This window comes from Nyctibius grandis, chromosome 1 (assembly GCF_013368605.1).
Source record: "Nyctibius grandis isolate bNycGra1 chromosome 1, bNycGra1.pri, whole genome shotgun sequence".
Classification (NCBI taxonomy): Eukaryota; Metazoa; Chordata; class Aves; order Nyctibiiformes; family Nyctibiidae; genus Nyctibius; species Nyctibius grandis.
In genome coordinates, this window is record NC_090658.1 from 18,828,755 (window position 1) to 18,847,412 (window position 18,658).

General features: G+C 44.1%; 1 protein-coding gene across 1 annotated transcript in view; it reads left to right on the top strand.

Annotated features, from left to right (window-relative positions):
- Positions 1 to 18,427, top strand: part of EHD3 (EH domain containing 3) — a 31,304-nt gene extending 12,877 nt beyond the window's left edge. The window contains exons 3-6 of the mRNA XM_068410717.1: positions 742 to 839; positions 13,239 to 13,651; positions 14,690 to 14,854; positions 16,364 to 18,427. Coding sequence (XP_068266818.1) covers positions 742 to 839; positions 13,239 to 13,651; positions 14,690 to 14,854; positions 16,364 to 16,891 — 1,204 coding nt within the window. The 3' untranslated portion in view covers positions 16,892 to 18,427. The remainder of the gene's footprint in view (positions 1 to 741; positions 840 to 13,238; positions 13,652 to 14,689; positions 14,855 to 16,363) is intronic.
- The last annotated feature ends 231 nt before the right edge of the window (positions 18,428 to 18,658 follow it).

An 18,658-nucleotide genomic window follows, 5' to 3' on the forward strand; every position in this document is an offset into this window, starting at 1 on the left:
GGAAAAATAAATCATTTTCTATGTCTACTGTGTTTGAGACTGAAAGGCATTGTAGCATGGGAGATTTAGATTGGACATTAAGAAAAAAGAGGTTTTGCTGTAAGGATAATTAAGTAATGGAGTAGACTCAGCAAAGGTTGGTGAGTCTGCATTGTTGTGGTTTTAAAGAACACTTTAAACAAACATCTGATTGATCCTGCCTTGAGGCAGGAGGATAAGACTAAGCAACTTCTTGAGATCTCATGCTGTCTATGCTTTAGGATTTCCATAGTACAAGAATAGCACACTTTGTGACCAAATTTAAAAGAGAACAAAAATCTTGCAACATTGCTGATTTTTTTTTTTTTTTTTAAGCAAATTATTTCAGTTCATTTGAGTTCAGGACCCTGCAGGGAAAATGCTTAAGCAAAGAAAAACAAACACCACTTCTTGCTAAAAATCTAAACAGCAAATGAAAACATTTGGATTTCTACATTTTCATTAATAGTTCACAATTTGGAGGCCACATAAAAAAAACTGTTTAGGTCGTGACTGAGACCCGTGTTCCAGAAGCAGGAAAATAGTCAGAGAAAGTGCTCAGTTCTGGCTTCTTTCTCATTTCTTTAAATCAAGAGTAACTCCAAGCTCCATCTGAAGACTTGTGAGCAAGATCAGAGCTTGGCTTGTCCTATGCTGCCTGTGATGTTCAGCATATCATAAATACCTTTTGCTTTTATTTTAAACACATTTATTTTCACACAGGTTCGTATGTGCCCAGCTACCTAATCCCGTGTTAGAGAGCATCAGTGTCATTGATACACCAGGAATCCTTTCTGGAGAAAAACAGAGAATTAGCAGAGGTGAGTCCCAAGTTCAGTTCTCTTCCAAATGACAGTAGTGAAAAACAAAGGGATTCTATGTGAGTTTCACCTCAAGCTGTACAACTTGTAGACAGAAACACTAGTAGGATCCTCTCAGAGATACAGCATGACTTTACCCATGTCCCTTTGCACTTGATTTGCTATAGATAATTTAAATGCTCTCAGGGAAGGTTGCTGACAAGGGTCAATACCTGTCTGCTTTGCAGAAACACTTGCTTTCAGTGGCTTATTGATGAGTCATAGGCAAGGCCCCCATGGCAATCAACCTGGTTTCTTTCCAGTTGACTTAGCAGGTTTCTTGCACTGTCCAGGCTTCTTAAATCTAGCACAAGACTAGACAGGGCTTAAGAGCCATTGGCATCCAGGTTCTGCATTACAGCGGGGAATCTGGAAATCCTGGGGACACTAAATGGATCTGATGAATAGCACTCTTGATGAACATCTGAGAATAGTCTCTTGATGAACATCTGAGTGTCGCAGGCTGACCCCCTGAAGTGGGCAGCATCTTGATACTTTAAACCTAACATCTCTGTTCGCTTTCTTACTCTGTAAGGTAGTGGTGGTATAGCTCACATTTCTTACAGGTTCCTTAGACAAAGCTGGTAGCTATGTATCGTTTCATTGGAAGAAAGCCAAGAGTAGTAATCACAGCATTCAGGTTTGAGAAGATGGGTTGTCATTCACACTGCCTATTAACAATGCACAATTAAGTTTCAGCAGCACAGGCTCTACTCCAAGTGCTGGGGTCTTTCCCATATTTTGGTGTTCTGTCCCATAAGATTTCTGATGACTCATGCCTTTTCTATTTTTATAACACTCTTTTGCATTAAAATTGTTCTTGGAAACTTCCTTTTTTCTTTTAATTGAGCAGCCACCTTGCAGAGAGCCAGATCTTGTGTGTTTTACTGGGACTTTCCACCACAGGGACCTCAGCTAAAGAAATGTCAATAAAGCTACAAAGGACAGCTAGAGTTGAAAACTCAAATTACACTTTTCCAGCATGGGTCTGCACTGCTAGGGATCATAAATTCCTTCCAGGCAGTCTACAAGAGGTAGCAAGATGTGCGAGCCTTCGTCAGAAGGTTGAAAAACATGCTGTGCAACATTCCTCCCTTCAGCAGAAAGTGTTTAAAAGTGAAGATAAACAAAAATTTATATTACACAGTGTAAACATTTTTCAGTCAAAAAATGCCACTGAAAGCAATTGGTTCTCTTGTGGAACTATCCCTGTGAAGAAAACTTGCTTAGGAGGAATTATTTTTGTTCTTAAAGAAAAAAAAAAGACATTGTATATGAGTCAAAATGGACCCATTTCAAGTCCCCAAAAAAGTTTCCGTAGCCCCTTTCCCAAATCTCCTCACCAGTTCAAATCCTGACATATATTGCAAGATTTTTCCTATTTTCCAGTTATTTCCAGTACTAAAAATGTCCTCCTGCGAAATGTACTGGCACTTCTTGCTCCTCCTTTTGCAAAATTTCTCAATCAGCCTCCCAGTGGGCCTGGTGTCCCATTCCTGCAGCTACTCTAGTAAATGCCAGCAATGCCAGAACACACTGATGCACAGCTGTGCACTGTTAGGAAAGTCACTGGTGCACTTTGACCCAAGCCAACAATGCCTCTCCAAACATCTGGGAACAGCTGAGGGAATGTTCCTCATAAGCAGAGAAGGCTAAAAGGGAATCCCAGTTCTCTTCTAAGTTTGTGCATGCTATACCTATTTGTAGGACTGGAGGCCGGTTTCAGCATGTGCAGCAAGTTCTTCCTGTACAACTTTTCTGCCCTTCATGCAATTAAGCGCTTGTGCGTTCACCCTGTGACTACAGTGTGTGGTCATTCCACCTTTTTGGCAGGAGGTGAGAACTCTAGGTGGAGCACAGCCATCTCCTGCTCATGCTACTATTCCAGGAATTTGCTCTGCTACACCTCCAACAAGACAAGGGGGCTGTCACAACCTGGCTGTCAACTGGCTTAATCATAACAGTTAGAAGTACAGGGTAGGTGGGATCTCACTACGTCGCCGTTTATATCCAGGACAGCCTGAAACTGGTCATGTGGACCACATCGAATGGCCTTTCAACAGCTACAGGACAAGGTCAGATCCTCATCTGGTTTAGATCAACATAGCTTTATTGAAGCTGGCGGAACTCCAGCAATTTCTGTCTGCAGGGGATGAAGCCCAGGGAGCAGAAAGAGTCAAAAGAGTGCTGAAGTGCTTATGTTTAGGAAGGGCTGCTGCCAGGCATTGGCTTGAGCTTATCTCAAGGAAGCTGGTGGTTGAAAGGGAGTGCTCACCTCCCAGCTCCCATGGAAGAGGAATAGGAAAAAGTGGTGAGGCTGGTGCCTTTGCCACCAAGCTTACGAGCTAGCTGCCCTCATTAGCAAGTTGGTTTTGGAGGCAGATAGAGCAATAATGTGGTTTCTAGGCAGAAAACATGACAGTGCTAAAAACTGCTGACCCAACAAAACGCTCCTGCCCTTCTACACCTTCCCAGCCTGCTCAGATTTCACTTGGGAATGAAGCAAGACCTGAGAGAGTCTTACAGAGGTTTCCCAAGAGATACTTTGAAGTTTCTTAACTGCTGGGAACATGGGAGCTCTTCTTACCCGCATTGTTTCCTAGTAGTAGGTTTTAAGACCCTCAGACTGAGGTACCTGTGATGCAAGGTCAGGGAAGGGAGTGGATAGTAAAGCAGTTTTCTGTCATAAATTTGAGGGGGAAAGTAAAGATGCAAAAGATGTGGCAGGCTTTCCCAGCCCGCCCATCCCATGAGAACCAGCAACATTTCTAAAAATAGGAAATTCCTCTCACTGGGAACATCACAAGTCTGTCTCCTTTCCCATTAGAAGTCAAGAGCATTATCTAATCTATACAGTGCCATCTTAGCAGAATACCATGGTATCAAATCTTAGCAATCTGTGAGAGCCACTTTATACCCCTAAATTTCAAGGCAATAGCTGTTCCTGTCATTGCGTTCACATTTCAAGGAGCAGGATCAAGGAAAACTGGGTTTAAAGGAATGATTCAAGGGCCAAGACCAGGTTCTGAGGCTTTTCATTTGTCTGAACTCAAATCTGAATTAAATTCACTGCCTCATTGCTGTTGGAAAGACTAACATGACAGATGATAACGCAATCCCTTCCCCGATGGACAGACAGTGTGCAGAAGCACCAGCATTAGTGCTAGGAGCAGTCAGCCTTGTGTAGCCAGCAGCAGGGCTTTGCAAATGGGTAGCAAGCTTTCCTCCAAGGAATGCTGTATAATCCTGAGAAACAGAGCTCTGCACTGGCTCTCTTCCAGGACACCACTACATGGTCATAAGAGCCACCTTCCCCCCACAGAGTAGCCTATGACGTTTCCCAGTAGCAGACCTGCAGGTTTAGGCCTGTTAAGCAGTTGAGGATGATGCAGTCTGTCATAGCTGAAGTCCATGTCTCCTTGGCATGCAATGAGATCACCAGCAGTGACACAGCTGCTGCTGCTCTCAGGCTCTGATAAAAAGTGTAGCCAAGGAGCTGCCTGCAGTGATTTGTCCTAGTGAGCTCCTGCGACTCATGCCCTTCTCTGTGGTGGGCACCCATGGTGTCACAGGTGTGGTAGCTAGACCCCCTAGGTTATAAAGGTTTCATTTACAGGCCTGGTGGGAAGTGTTCCCAGCATGTCATGGCCCAAAGCATCCTGCCCTTCACTGCTTCTGTATTATCCTTGCCCAGAGAACAGCCATTTATCTTCTGGTCTTTTTCACATACTGGGACATGGATCTATTTCCACATGTAAAGAACTAGTCTTTGCATTGCCTTGTCCCTCGCTCTGTGTCCTTCTCCTTTCTTTTCTTGTATCCAGCTGGGCATGAGGCAACTGCAGGCTGCAGAGATGCCCATAGGGGAGGTATTTGTACCAAAGCAGCACAGTTTTGACAATAATATGGATGCTATCCATTTGCAAAACACTGTTCTGGTGTCACATAATGAGCCCAGGCCATCCTGCTGGGAGGGAAGATGAGAAAGGGGTGACTGTACTGAAGTAAATGAGGACAGAGTGGAGGACCAGAGGTCAGACCATGCAGTATAGTAGAGCCAGGCAGGAGTTAGGACTTCCTCATAATTCATAATCTTGAGCAGTCTGCCATGCTAATTGAGCCACCTGGTAACAGCAACTCATGTGCTTCAGTAGCAGTGCCATCCCTGGGGGGCTGAGCCTTACATGCTCTGCTAGTTGTCAGTCTTGACCTACACAGGCCCTGAGCTGAGCAGATCCAAGTCTGCCAAGTTCAGTGATGCCCTGGCCAAGTTGTATTTGATCCCTGTTTCAGGGTAGTACTTCCTGAATATATCCTGAACACTTACATCATCTTCACCCTATATATGTCACCTCCTTCCTTTCCCGCATTAGTGGTGAGCACAAGGTCCAGCCAGGAGGTAAGGACTGGCAGCGTCATTCCCCATTGGCTTTCTTTCCAGTTACGCAGTATTCCAGCCTTTTTCCAGCCTTCCACCCAGTTCCATTCTGCTGGCTGCAGTGCAGCCCAGGCTTCCCCTAGCCAAGGAAACCACACACTAACCTTGCTGTCTGCCCTGGGAAGGAAGAATTCCAAATGACGAGGAGCTTCAGCACCAGGGATATTTAGTCACTCACAAGCCTGGCAGTGAGAAGACAAATGGACAAGAGTCTTAGTCTGAGAGCTCCGCACTGCCTGACCGTGTCTCAAATAGCCATGCTTGGAAGTGAAAGGCAAACACCAAGGGAATTGATGTTCTCCCACTTCATGCAGTGTTGTTTAGGGTACAATGGCAACGAGAAAATATTTTTTTCCGAAGAGTTTTGTCACATGTGCTAGCAACAGCATGATACGCAACTGAAAGCATCCACCCTGAAAGCCTTTAAAAGGGAGGCATTTCAAATATTTGCTATAATACTCCCCACTGGTGATGTTTGCTTATATTCTGTATTTCACTCTGCCTGGGAAGGTGAAAGTGCACTGGTTAGTTTTGACTTCCCAGTTCACCTCCATTACTGCAGTGCAGTAGCTGCTCTGCTAACTTGCCTGATTTTATCACAGTCTCACAAACACATACCGTTCCACTGAAAGGCTCAGTTCCTACAGTCACACAGTTCTGCACTTCCTCCAAGAGCAATGCAAAAACGAGCATAAAATCTGCACAGTTCTGGCTCTTTTTATTCGTAGAAATATGTGAAGCCACAAGCCTAACTCTTCTGACCTGAAAGCAGGTTGCAAACAAAAACTCAGCATTACATTTGGGTTTTGGGAATACCAAACCATGGTTTTGTTCAGGGTGAGGAGAGGGGGGAGGTGCTGTCCTCATGATTTGGGTTGGAAATACTGATATATTTTGCATTTCTAGAACTGTAAGAGAAAAAAATAATGCAAGAGAACTGAGATTAAATAGTTGCACTGATAGAAAAGGGCTGTGCTTCCGCCCCCATTAACATATAGCAAGTACTTAATTTTTGTCTGATTTTGAACAATTGATCTAAGTCTGATTTTTAGATCAACTGTTCAATTTGTCCATTTTATTGTCCACTGTGCACCCCAGAAATATCCTAAGGATCTGTTTCATCAAGGAAAGATAGTCATGCCATCAATTTGCATTATTTATGCCCATCATGTATTCTTTCAGCATCCTGAGTAACAATGGAGAAGGACTGTGTTTCCTGGTCACGGGTAGCAGCTATCAGTTACTGATGGCCGTTTCAGGCCAGGTTTCCAAACATGATTTCTCCCCAGATTTAAACTGTATGTACTGGGAGAATTCAGTTTGTATTTGGACACTACAGTAAAAAAAAAACCAACTTAGTAGGAATTCCAGCTATGCATCAGCACTGCTCTGCACTGACCTCTCTGGCAAACTTGGCCTATATTCAGGTGCCTTTTGAGGTCTCAAAATCTGGCTAGGAACTGTTTGGAAGATTGGCCCAAGTACCAGGAAACGCTCAGTCCATCTGTCACGAATGACAAAGATATAAATGAGTAAAGGGTAGAGGGGACAAGTTCTGCTGTGTGCACATAGAAGCTAAATGGGCTGTTGTAAGGAAACTTTGCTCTGAACAATGCTCTCATCAGTTTTACTCCACCCAACTTGAATGTGTCTAGTGAGGTTTCACTCAATTTCCACTGACATAAAGCAAGAGCTCTGTCAGGTTCCAGGTCTCTTCCAAACCCTGAAACCCTTGTAATAAACAACATGAAAGCAAAAGGCCACAGTCTGCCACTCCAGGCACTGCTGCATGTAAATATTAGCATTAGAAATCTGACACCAGCCCATCTTTCCTAGCTGAGAACATAGGCAGATTTGCTGTGTTTTATTGAGTACTTTTGCCTTTGCTTTGGAAACCCTTAAGTCTCCAAAATGTATGTAATGTTTCCATTAGTTCTATGGTACCAAGGGGGAAGAAATGCAGAGCACTGGCTGGAAGAGTGCTCTGAATCACCAGCTCCAGGACATATTCTTTCTCTAAGTATAAGCACAGGCAGAAGTGATCAGCAAGCTGAGACCTGCTCTAGAAATCATGACATGTAACATTCATAGAAATCTTTTCATCCTGAAGGACTTCGGTCTACTTCCCAACACACCCACAGAGACACATTACAGGAATCTCTTTATATCCCCGTGGAGGGCAGCCATTTCCAGAGAGGAGTATGGCAGCTTTTTACCAAGATGATTTAGGATGAGCTGCAGTGAGGTATATCCAATACCCATTCCTCACTTTTCATCTTCCCTTCTGTCTTCTCCTTGCTGGCACGACCAGCTCCTCACCTTGAGAGAAACTTGCCCAAATCTGTTCTTCCCCCCAGTCCCAGCTGTTTCATCTCTCATACTCTTCCCCAGCACCCTCTTCTCTCTGCTGTGCCATCCCTCCCTGAGTCTCACAACAGTCACCCACCCTACTTCCCACTCACTTTGTGTGTCCTCAAAGGGGTGTGTCACTTCCCCTCCCATCCTTCCCTTATTTTCTTCCCCTGACCATCATGTCACCTTCCTTTGTTTACAGCCATCTGTCACACTCGGGTAACACCTGCCGCTCCTGGCACATTCTCCCCCTCCAGTGTGGGCTGACTGCTTGTTTTGCCATAACATTGTCTTCTTCCCTGGACTTTGAAGGGCTTTCAGGCAAGACATCACTGTAGACTAAGCCTCCAAACCCTCTTACTCAATTTAAAAATTCAGATCAAGTCATTAGCTCCCTGGAAGAGGTGCTCATTTCATCTCCAAGAGCTGCTCCCTCTCTAGGTAGTCAGTGTTTGCTATGCCAGCTATCCCATCTTCCGATGCTATCCTCAGACACACAGAGCCACTCTTTCAGTTGACAAATAAGGACACAGCCATAAAACTCTGTAGAGGGCCACGATCTAGTGAATTTTTAGTCTCTGGGTAATACCAGCTTTAAAAGGACAAGAAGGGAGCTCCTAGTCACTAAAATTCAGCAAGAAAGACACAAATTCCTAAAAACAGCAGCGCAGTTTAAAGCAAGCTGTGAGATACCTGGTGCAAAGCAGCAGCTGTGGGTTTTTCAGCATTTCTTGATCTTCTTACTATGCCCCTTCCATGCCACCTGAACTCCACCACCACGGGGGCTGTGGCCACAGTTCCACAAGACAGGAAATCCAGTAGTGAGCTTACTATCAGACAAAAAGAAAACCAAACAAACAAAAACCAACAACCAGTGTAGCTACATGGTGAGAAACGCTGAACCAATACATGCAGACTCATTGCTGGTTTAAATTGGCTTAAAAATGTTACAGCCAGGCAGATTTTATGCTGGGTCAGGTATCATCCATCTTCCCACAGTCAGCATAAAGACTGTATCATGCTAGTCTGACTTGACAGAAATGTAATTGCATAATCCCACCAGATCCTGGTGAAATGCATGCTGCCAGGTATTCCGATAGTGCACAGACAAGTATTCATTAAGCCAGTCTGCCTTATGGAGTCTAGGTGGCAGGGAGATCATTTTTTCTCTGTAGGCTGAATCCACTGACAGTCCTGTTGACTTGTCAGCTTTGTATTAAATCTGTCGAGTCCTTTTCATGCTGTCAGAAGGAAATCTGTTCCATGAAAAAACATCTGATAGAAGAAAATTATCATTGTGTTCATCTTGTCCTCCTAGTACAGTATGGTTGGGATTCATTTTCTATTCATGTTCACCTTATCTGGATGTTGTGAAAGAAGCTGCATCAGTGATATTAGAGAATGTTTAGATATGCATCATATTTTTCAACAGAAATACAAGTGCACAACACGCAGCGAGGAATTACTGAACAGAAAATTCTCCCCTTTGCATTTCTGTCTGAACATCCCTGTAATAATGGGTTTGCATTTATGCAGCTTTGGCAAGCAGATGGCTTCCCATAACTTCACAGTAAAACTGTGCTTTATGTGGATAGCTTCGCCCATCACTGAAATGCTGCCAAATCAGAGATAGTAACTGGCTGCTTTTGAGAGAAGCCTTAGCAACACTCTACAACACTAAGCAAGGGCGTAGAGAGACATAACGCATTTGCAGTGGAATGAGCAAGGGGACACTTTGAAAACTCCTAATTTGACTGTAGATCAAGACCAGTTCTTTGTCTAAGATCACACTGTAATAAACTGCCAGAAGAAACTAGAGTCAGGTCCTGTGCATCTGTGAAATAAAAAGGGGCAGGAGGGGAATTAAAGTGAGGCTATAATGCTTAGATTTAGCTACAGGATGAACTTTACATGTTTTCAGGTGTTGAAGTACCTCCAGCTCGGGCTGGAGTTGGGCAAAATGTCTTGAGTTCTCTACACTGTTGGAAAGTCTTCTGAAAATGAAAGCTCTGAACTAAACATTAAAATACAAATTTAAGACTTTATTTTTAAGCATCTTCATTAATAGCTTGTCCTTAGAGTTTTACAGTCACCCTGCTATCCAGATGCTTTAGTAGCAATCTACTCTTTTACATGTTGAAAGCAAAACTAAAAAGTCAACCTTGTGAATCACCTGTGTGAGAAAACACCATCACAGTTAGTGACTCCAAGTAGACAGTTGTAAACAGAGGTCTGTGCCGCCTGCCCTTTCTGCATGTCGTTCTATGCATTAAGCAACAATACAACAGTCACGATAATTCTCCTGTCTTTCCTCCTCTGAAGTATTCTGTCACTTAAGAACAAAATACGTACACACACATCTTGGTTTTCCTGCCAGCTGTGTCTGTGCAGGAGGATGCACGTGTGATCAGCACTTGTTAGGAGCTGCACACAAAGAGGGAGGTTTCTTGCTTAGCTGGGCACTGATAGGAGAGGTCTCACACGTTCCCTTTAGCACCAAAGCAAGCGGGACATACAAGAGGAACGTGTGGGTTGGGCTTTTGTCCCAGCATGGGATGCACATGAATCCATGCTGTTGTGACTGCTCTGAAACATCACCAAGTGTTACTCCCCAGGGCTTTGTTCTCTCTTTAATGGAGATCTGCAGGACAGCTGTCAGAATATCTCTGAACAAGTACAGAAGCTGGGAAAGAAAGTCTGCTAATGAATCTAGACATTTAATGTAGTCCACAGGGACATTCAAGGCTCACTGTATGTAACGTAGCAGCTGGGAACATACAAAAAGTCTCAGCAGATATTAACTCCCTTTTCTTGTTGGGTTGAGCAACATTTTTGTTCATGAATAGGAAAGAGAGGCTCACAAAGCAGACAGTATAAATGCTACTGTGGATCCAGGCTTGACACATGCCAAAAAATCAACAGAGCTAAGCACCTAAAGATACTTTTGGACAAACCCTGAGACCCAGGCAGGCCAAAGAGCTAAGAGATCAGTCTCCCCTGTCCTCAGCTGATACCAAAACTACAATACCACTTTTTAATTTTTTTTTTTTTTAAACAATCAGTCCCCACTTTTACTGAATCACTAAAAGGTGGGCTGAGTGTCAGGTGCAGACACCTTCCCTACCTCATTCCAGACGCTTTTAACACAACAGAGAGCCCAACAGTGGCTGTTCCTCTACTACCAGAGGGAAACCACCGTCCACACGATCTGTGACAGGACATCGCTGTAGCATTACAAGGTGCCCTAGAGAGCATGACCCTTTCCCCCCTTGATACCCACAAGAAAGAGACTGGAAGAAGTAGTCGTGGTACAATTCAAACACATGCCAGCTTGACAAGAAAGCATTCCAGTCAGTGAGATTTTACAAGATTAAATGCACAAACATCTTTAAACAGTGTCGCCCTGACTCATTGCTTCCATAGTGAAGAGGCAAGCTGTGTAGCATAAACTACCATGCCATGCTAGATGACTTCCAGGACAGCCCAGGCAGAACTAAACATTAGGTATGGGTGTGCATGCCATGTTTAGCAAAGGGGCAGGGGGGAGTGTCCCCCCATTTGCAAATTCATTGATCTGCTTGCAGAGGGACAGTTTACAGCCTGAATCCAGTCCAAGTGAAATGAGGTATCGGCATTGACTCTGTCCTGCTGCCAATGCCTCCTAGTGCAATTTGGGAAGGAGTCAGCATGCATAGCTTTATATTACAGCAGATATGCAATTAGACCTGTGGAGGTGAGCTCCCTATGGTGAGAACCTCTAAAATTAAAAGGCTGTTAATATCTGAAAGCAAGCAGGACCAAGTTTATTTCAACTGTAAGAGGGTCTGACCCGTGATTGTTGCTGAGGTCAGACAGGTGGACAGGGCAAGATATACAGATATCAATATAATATATTGACTGCTCAGCAGGTCTCTGTCAAAGGTAATACCAATTCTGAATTCTCTGAAGTTCTCAGCATCAAACATAGCTGAGCAAAGAGCCAGGGCCCAGCGTTGCTTGCTGCTGCTAGAGGCAGCACCAGTGTCCTGAGTGAGCAGAAAGCCAGTGGGGTGGGACGAACATCTATCTCCTCCATCTATGATTTCTGCAGATCCCATGGAAGAGAGCAGGGCAAGCTGCCCACATCCACATTCCCCCCCCAACACCTTTTCTTGTAAGGAGCAAACTGTAATTGGCCAAAGCAAAACACTGCCCAGTAATAATACTTTGCAGTTGTATAAAAATTTTCAGTGGCAAACAGTTAATACCAATTTATCCAGCTGAAGAGAAAGTTCACACAGGCTTTCCTCATGACTTTGAGAGCCAGGATTTCGCCCCAGTTTGCTTAGTCACAGGGGAGAAAAGGCCAGTGGCAGAAGTCAAGATCAGAGCTCATTAGTCCTCCCTTCTGTAGCTCTGATCTAAAGACTAGGATGCACTGGTTGCCCTCTAGGTTTTGGAGAGGACAGAAAGAAAAAAAAAAAAAAGAAAAAAGAGAGGGGGGAAATGACTGAACTAATTATCATGCATTTATTCATGAAAGCCAAGATTAAAATAGTATGTTAAAGGATTTGAATGCAAATAGCATATGCTCTATCCCGATCTCTCCTAAGAGAGTGCAGCACTCTGGCAACGCAGATAACCCCAAGTGTTGCACAGCATAGGAGAGTATGACAGAGCAGAGGGAGAGCACCAGTCTCTCAGTGAGGCTTTAGAGAAGGTGAAAAAATACCACAGAGCTAGGAAATTAGGTCATTTTGTTGCTGTCATTGCTGCTGTTTTAAAAACATCTCCGCACATTATTTGTCATGCCCTGTATTACCTAGAGATGGAACCAAGTCTAATAGTGTGCATCCATTATTCTTACGTCTGAGGCTTGTGAAATTTGAACTCACTGTTCGTAGCTTGAGTCCACCTCTGGTGTTCACAGCAATGCTGTCTTCTGAGCATCAAGTACTTAGCAAAGTAAACACAAATCATATTGCTTTGGGCACACGCAGCAGGTATGACAGGATGATTACTCAGGTAAGGCAGGTTATTTGCATCCTGGGTTTTGAATTGGATGGGACAAAGTTAGTCTCTCACAACTAGACAAGACCTGAGAGTTCTTAAGCAGTAGGGATATGCATTTCAAACCAGTCTAGATGCAAGTACTGCAATTATCCACCTTTCTACAGCCTTTGTAGGCTGATGGCCTGATATACTGATGGCCAGTAATTCAGAAACTAGACCTCTCATTGCCACATGCAAGACTTCTGCAGTAGCTGTTTGAATATAGCAGTCTCCCCATGATACGCATTTGAATGAAGCGTCTGTAGCACAAGTTCAAGACTTCTTTGGGTGATCTCTTAATGCGGAGATGAGAGCTATCCTTAACTATGCACACCTTGGGCATTTCAGTGTGAAGGATGGTGCCTCATCTCCACCTTCTTTGGGACAAGGAATGATGTTTCATGTTTCCTTTATCAAGGTACCTGATCTACTGGGGAAGCTTCCTCTTTGGAAGCTTACCCTCAGATGGCATAGTTCAGGTACAGCAAGCAGGCTTCTCCCATGCATGTGCATCTCTGCTTTTCCTCCACCCCTTGCAGGTTACGACTTTGCTGCTGTACTGGAATGGTTTGCAGAGCGGGTTGACCGCATCATTCTCCTTTTTGATGCGCACAAGCTGGACATCTCTGATGAATTCTCTCAGGTCATCAAGGCCCTGAAGAACCATGAGGACAAGATGAGAGTTGTTCTTAACAAGGCTGACCAGATAGAGACTCAACAGCTGATGCGAGTGTACGGTGCCCTCATGTGGTCCCTGGGAAAGATCGTCAACACTCCTGAGGTCATCAGGGTCTACATTGGCTCCTTCTGGTCCCATCCATTGCTCATCCCCGATAACCGCAAGTTGTTTGAGGCAGAGGAGCAGGACCTGTTCAGGGATATCCAGAGCCTGCCCCGCAATGCAGCCTTGAGGAAGCTGAATGACCTCATCAAGCGAGCACGGCTGGCCAAGGTGGGTGTTGGCATGGAAGAACTCAAGCATTCAGTTTGGGGTGTCTACAGTGTGCAGGCTATGGGGAAGTGGTTTTGTCCAGTTCGGCTTGCAGAGCTGGTAGATCCTACTCTTTTTCCATCCCATTGCAGTCAGGCCCAGCATATTAGTCCTGTGCACTTCAAGGAAGAAAGCACTTCCTTTGCTTGGTGCATCAGTCATGACAGGCCAGAGCAAGGCAAGCAGCCACAGATCAAAGCAGGTAGCACTTAAAGTGATGTGGAAAGCATTTGCTCTGTGGTAGCAACTTAAGAATTAGAACCAAGTCAGTATGTCAGAATTACACACCAAGGGAGTTCGTAAGGTCTAGGTCATTTGCCTTAAACTTTCTTAGCCAAGAGAGATGCCTGGCTTAGATGGATGCAGAGGAGGTGGAGACTCGCAAGAATGGCAAATAACCTTGCCATATCTTTGAATATTTGAAATGAGCTGAAGCCCTTCAGAATACAGGGAAGAACCCCGTATCAATTGAGAAAAGAGATCAAAAGATCCCTAAAAAGCTTTCTGTGCAAGGGTCTTAATTTCTAAGAGAAAATGCTTGGTCCACCATTCAAAAAAAAAAAAAGGAAAAAGCCAGAATGTCACATAAGTTAAGGACTGGTATTCATACTAAAACATTAAACAAAGACTAGAGAGCTCCAAAACCTGTATGTTTGGTTTGGACTGGAAAGGAACTATTCCCTGGAAGGCCATGCCCAATGGAAGAAAAAAACCTCACACCACTCCCTCCAGGAAGTGCGTATGAATGTTTCTCTGTAGGCCCAGGACTCATACCCTGCCTTCACCTTGTCTCACTACAGCCAGAGTGCACAGCTGAGCAACACTTAGCGCTGGAGCAATAATCAGTAGGTACAGGCAAACTGAGGAGCTGAGCTTGCTCTTCAGAATGGGACAAGATGGGGTTGAGTCCTAGGCACAGATACTCTCTGCTGGGAAGAATTTTATGATGTGCTCTTTAACACTTGTCGTCTTCATTCTGTATCATTTAATGCCCTTCAGGTCCATGCCTACATCATCAGTTCCCTAAAGAAGGAAATGCCTTCAGTGTTTGGGAAAGATAATAAAAAGAAAGAGCTTATTAACAACTTGGGGGAGATTTATGCCCGGATTGAACGGGAGCATCAGATCTCACCAGGAGACTTCCCTAACCTGAGAAAGATGCAGGTAAGCAATGGCATCTTGGCCAGAGCACCAAACATCCAAGGAAAGAGCATTAGAGTAACCACAGGGAATAGAACAGAAGCCACACAGACTTTAATTGTTGTTGGGAAAGGCCCGTTGTAATGTTGAAATGGGCCTTGAAATACGTGCAGGCTACATTTGGGCATGAACACTTTTTGTACATAGAGCTCGTGAAGCTACAGCTGCCTTCATTTCTTAAATCTTTGCCTGAATAGCACTTTACAGCAAATTATTTCTTCTATTTTTCTTTATTTTTAATTTGAGGTTCCATTGCAGATTTTTCAGGCCTAAGAATACTGCTAATTTATATTAAAAGGAAAGCTATATCCTGAAAAGCCTACATATGCCCGTCTCCTCAAGAGCTGTGGGTTTTTTTGTGTTCTACTTCACACTGTTTCTGGAAAGAGAGAAAGGAGGCTGTGAAAACTTAAAGCCCCTTTTCTATTTTAAGCAGAGAAGCAGGTTTTCTGTTCTGCAGAGCTGAGTGTTCATGGAAGTCAAAGACTTCAAAGGACCTTGGATCAGAGCCTTGTATTGTATATTCAAACAATGCTGGACACTGCTACATTGCTGCATGGCTTCAGTCCAAGCAGAAACCTGTTCTGAGTTGCTAGCTGTTGAAGTCATTACTAGCTCCCTATGGAAAACACAGCATCTGCTTTTTTTTTTTTTTTAGAAGTATATTTTCCATAAGGTTTTGGGAGTGAGATGTATGGAGTGTATCCAATAGAAGAACCCATTCACTGCTTGTTAAAATGTGTGTTTAAGTGTTTAAAAATAACTATACCAATCCAGGAGGACTGAATAGTGTGGATTTAACAAGTAGAAGGTGAAGGATAAAGCTGTAGATCATTTTGCAGTTTTTAAAAGAGAGTTATCTGCAGGCCCTGCTCAAAGCACTTTTGCTTAGCTGTGAGAATTACAGAAACTGAGCTGTGCTGTAAGAACACACTCGCCTCTTTACAGACATGCTACTGTCTTTATGGCATCTGAAAGATGCACTGCATGATGATGAGTAAGAGTCTTTTGCCAGAGTGGCATCTCCTTCCCAGAGTGCAGAGGGGAGGAGAACGCAGAGCACTGGCTGGAGGATGTAGCAAGAGCTGCACAACCAGTTTGCCTTGAACAATTTGGTCTTCAAGGAGATTGCTTCTATGTGGCTTGGAAAGGAGGAGTCTTATTTGCCCATGGCCATCATTAGGCCTTTGAGCAAACCAATTCCCCTCTCTGTACCATGTCAGTCCCCCTTTGTAAGCTGAGAAAATAATTTTCTGTAGGGCTTAAAGAGGTTTTAAGTAAGAGCAAGGCCAGCCACAGAGACCCCATCACATGCTGAGCAGCAGAGCTGTCAGAGAGAATGCTGAGCTCCCCACTCTTCCTCTGCAACAGCAGTTTTTTGAGCCAAACAGCAGCCAGGTATCCCACTCTACACTGTTACTGCACTGTGCACAGCCATGTCACTCACCTCTTGCTATGTTGTCCCACCTTAAGGATCAGTTGCAAGCCCAGGATTTTAGCAAGTTCCAGCCTCTGAAGAGCAAGCTGCTGGAGACCGTGGAAGACATGCTGGCCAATGACATCGCCCAGCTCATGGTGCTTGTACGCCAGGAAGAGTCGCAGCGGCCAACCCAGATGGTGAAGGGAGGAGCCTTCGAGGGCACCTTGCATGGTCCATTTGGCCATGGCTATGGCGAAGGCGCTGGTGAAGGGATTGATGATGCTGAGTGGGTGGTGGCCAGGGACAAGCCCATGTATGATGAGATCTTCTACACACTCTCACCTGTTGATGGTAAAATAACTGGTGCCAATGCAAAGAAGGAGATGGTAAGGTCTAAGCTGCCCAATACGGTGCTGGGCAAGATATGGAAACTGGCTGACATCGACAAAGATGGCATGCTGGATGATGAGGAGTTTGCCTTGGCGAATCATCTCATTAAAGTAAAGTTGGAGGGTCATGAGCTGCCAAATGAGCTCCCTTCCCATCTCCTCCCTCCATCCAAAAGGAAAATAACAGAGTGAAAGGAAGGTTACAGGGGAGAGGGAAAGGGAAGGGGGCAAAAAAGATATAGAAAAACATGTTTACTTAAATTATACCTTTAGATGTGAGATCACCTTTGGATTTATACCTGTTTTGCTGTATGAACAAAAAAATTAAAGCAGAAGAACAAAAGCCCAATCCTTCATGATAATATGCAATTAACTCTTCCAGTGTAATGTCCCTGCTTTCTAATGTGTAGTCTGTAAATATGAAGGTAAAGAAAGGATGTTGAGACTAGGAGAATCTGATAAGCAGGAGTAGAAGAAAAACTGAAGTGGGCTGCATTTTTTGAGAGCAGACTAGGCACTAATACAAATCTGGTAACTGCCAGTGTCACTCCTGAGCTTTGGCTGCACCTTCTGCTGTTTAATGGGTCTTGCAAACTTCAGAAGCCTGAGATCTTGATAGTAAAGAGGAAACCACAAGGTCTCCAAGCTATTGGCCAAACTACAGATCACTTCCTAATTAACATAAGTCCACACTAAAATGCTAGATACTAAACCCCAGAGTTAAGAATTTTAGGAACCTTGATTCACTGTTAGATGAAAATTTTACAAACATTTCCCTGTCCTTAAAGAAAAAAAAAAATAAAATGTGAAACAGCTCTGAACTGGGCAGCTGGAGTTCGTCATTGTTTGCTGTGGGACAGGCACTGAGAATTCCCAATCACCTCTACCTCCCATTCACTCCCTGGGGGAGATTTGTTCTGCAGGCATGGCCAAGAGAACCACCCCCCCAAGGGAAACAGAAGGAGGGAGCACTAGGGGCAGGCCAACCCCAATCACGTGGGTTGGGAGGGAGGAACACCGCTCCCAGGCTCAGTGAACATTTCACAACCAGTGGGTAGTGTTTTCTCTTTGACCAATGGTGGTGTTTATCATTCCTGTGAAGTGGTATGTTTACTCTCATCGTGCACAGTGAAAGCTACTAGGTCCCATTCTTACTGTAAGGATACGAACCCCGCGCTGTCAGGTAGGTGGTCCATCATAAGAGCAGAGAACACAGTGGGGCAGTGGGCAGAACTTGCTCTAGTGCCTGTGCCCCCACAAATAGAGCCGAGATGTTGACAGCCTTCACCCACCCTCCTCCTCACCACACAGTAACACTCGATCCCCTCCAGAACCTCTACCCTGAGCCAAGAGATCTCCTCCCCCCACTTTCATGCTCTATGAAATTTTTGTTTTCAAGACCTGATTTTGGCAGAAATCCCTCGATTTCCTATTTTGTTTCCCAAACACACACACACACACGCAGGCACTCTTCTGGTTTTTGTTGTTGCTTTGGAGCAGTGTTGTTCCAATTCCTGTTGTCACTTTATATAAGCTGAGCTCCTACTGTGATGAAAAACAAAGACAAGTATAACTTATTTTATATCTCTGTGTTCATATTATATAGAGAAATATATTCTGTGTATGTAGGATGTGCTTCTTGCCGTTCATTTATCACTTGTCTTAAAGATTAATGCATTAACCTTTTTTGTACCCTGGTCCTAAAACATTATTAAAAAAGAAAGGCGAGATCTGTCTATTTCTTTACATAGCGAAATGAAATGAATCTGAAAAGAAAAAAAAGCTTATTTCTACATGCAACAGAATGAGTAAATCATCTTTAGCACATTCCCAAACGTGCACATACAGATCAGCCCTGCCAGACTCGGGTGTGCGCTGTAGAATGACTGGGTAACATCTTCAACGTCTCCTTTCTTTGCTGGCACTCTAATCACAACCTTGATACTTGCTGAAGCAAGT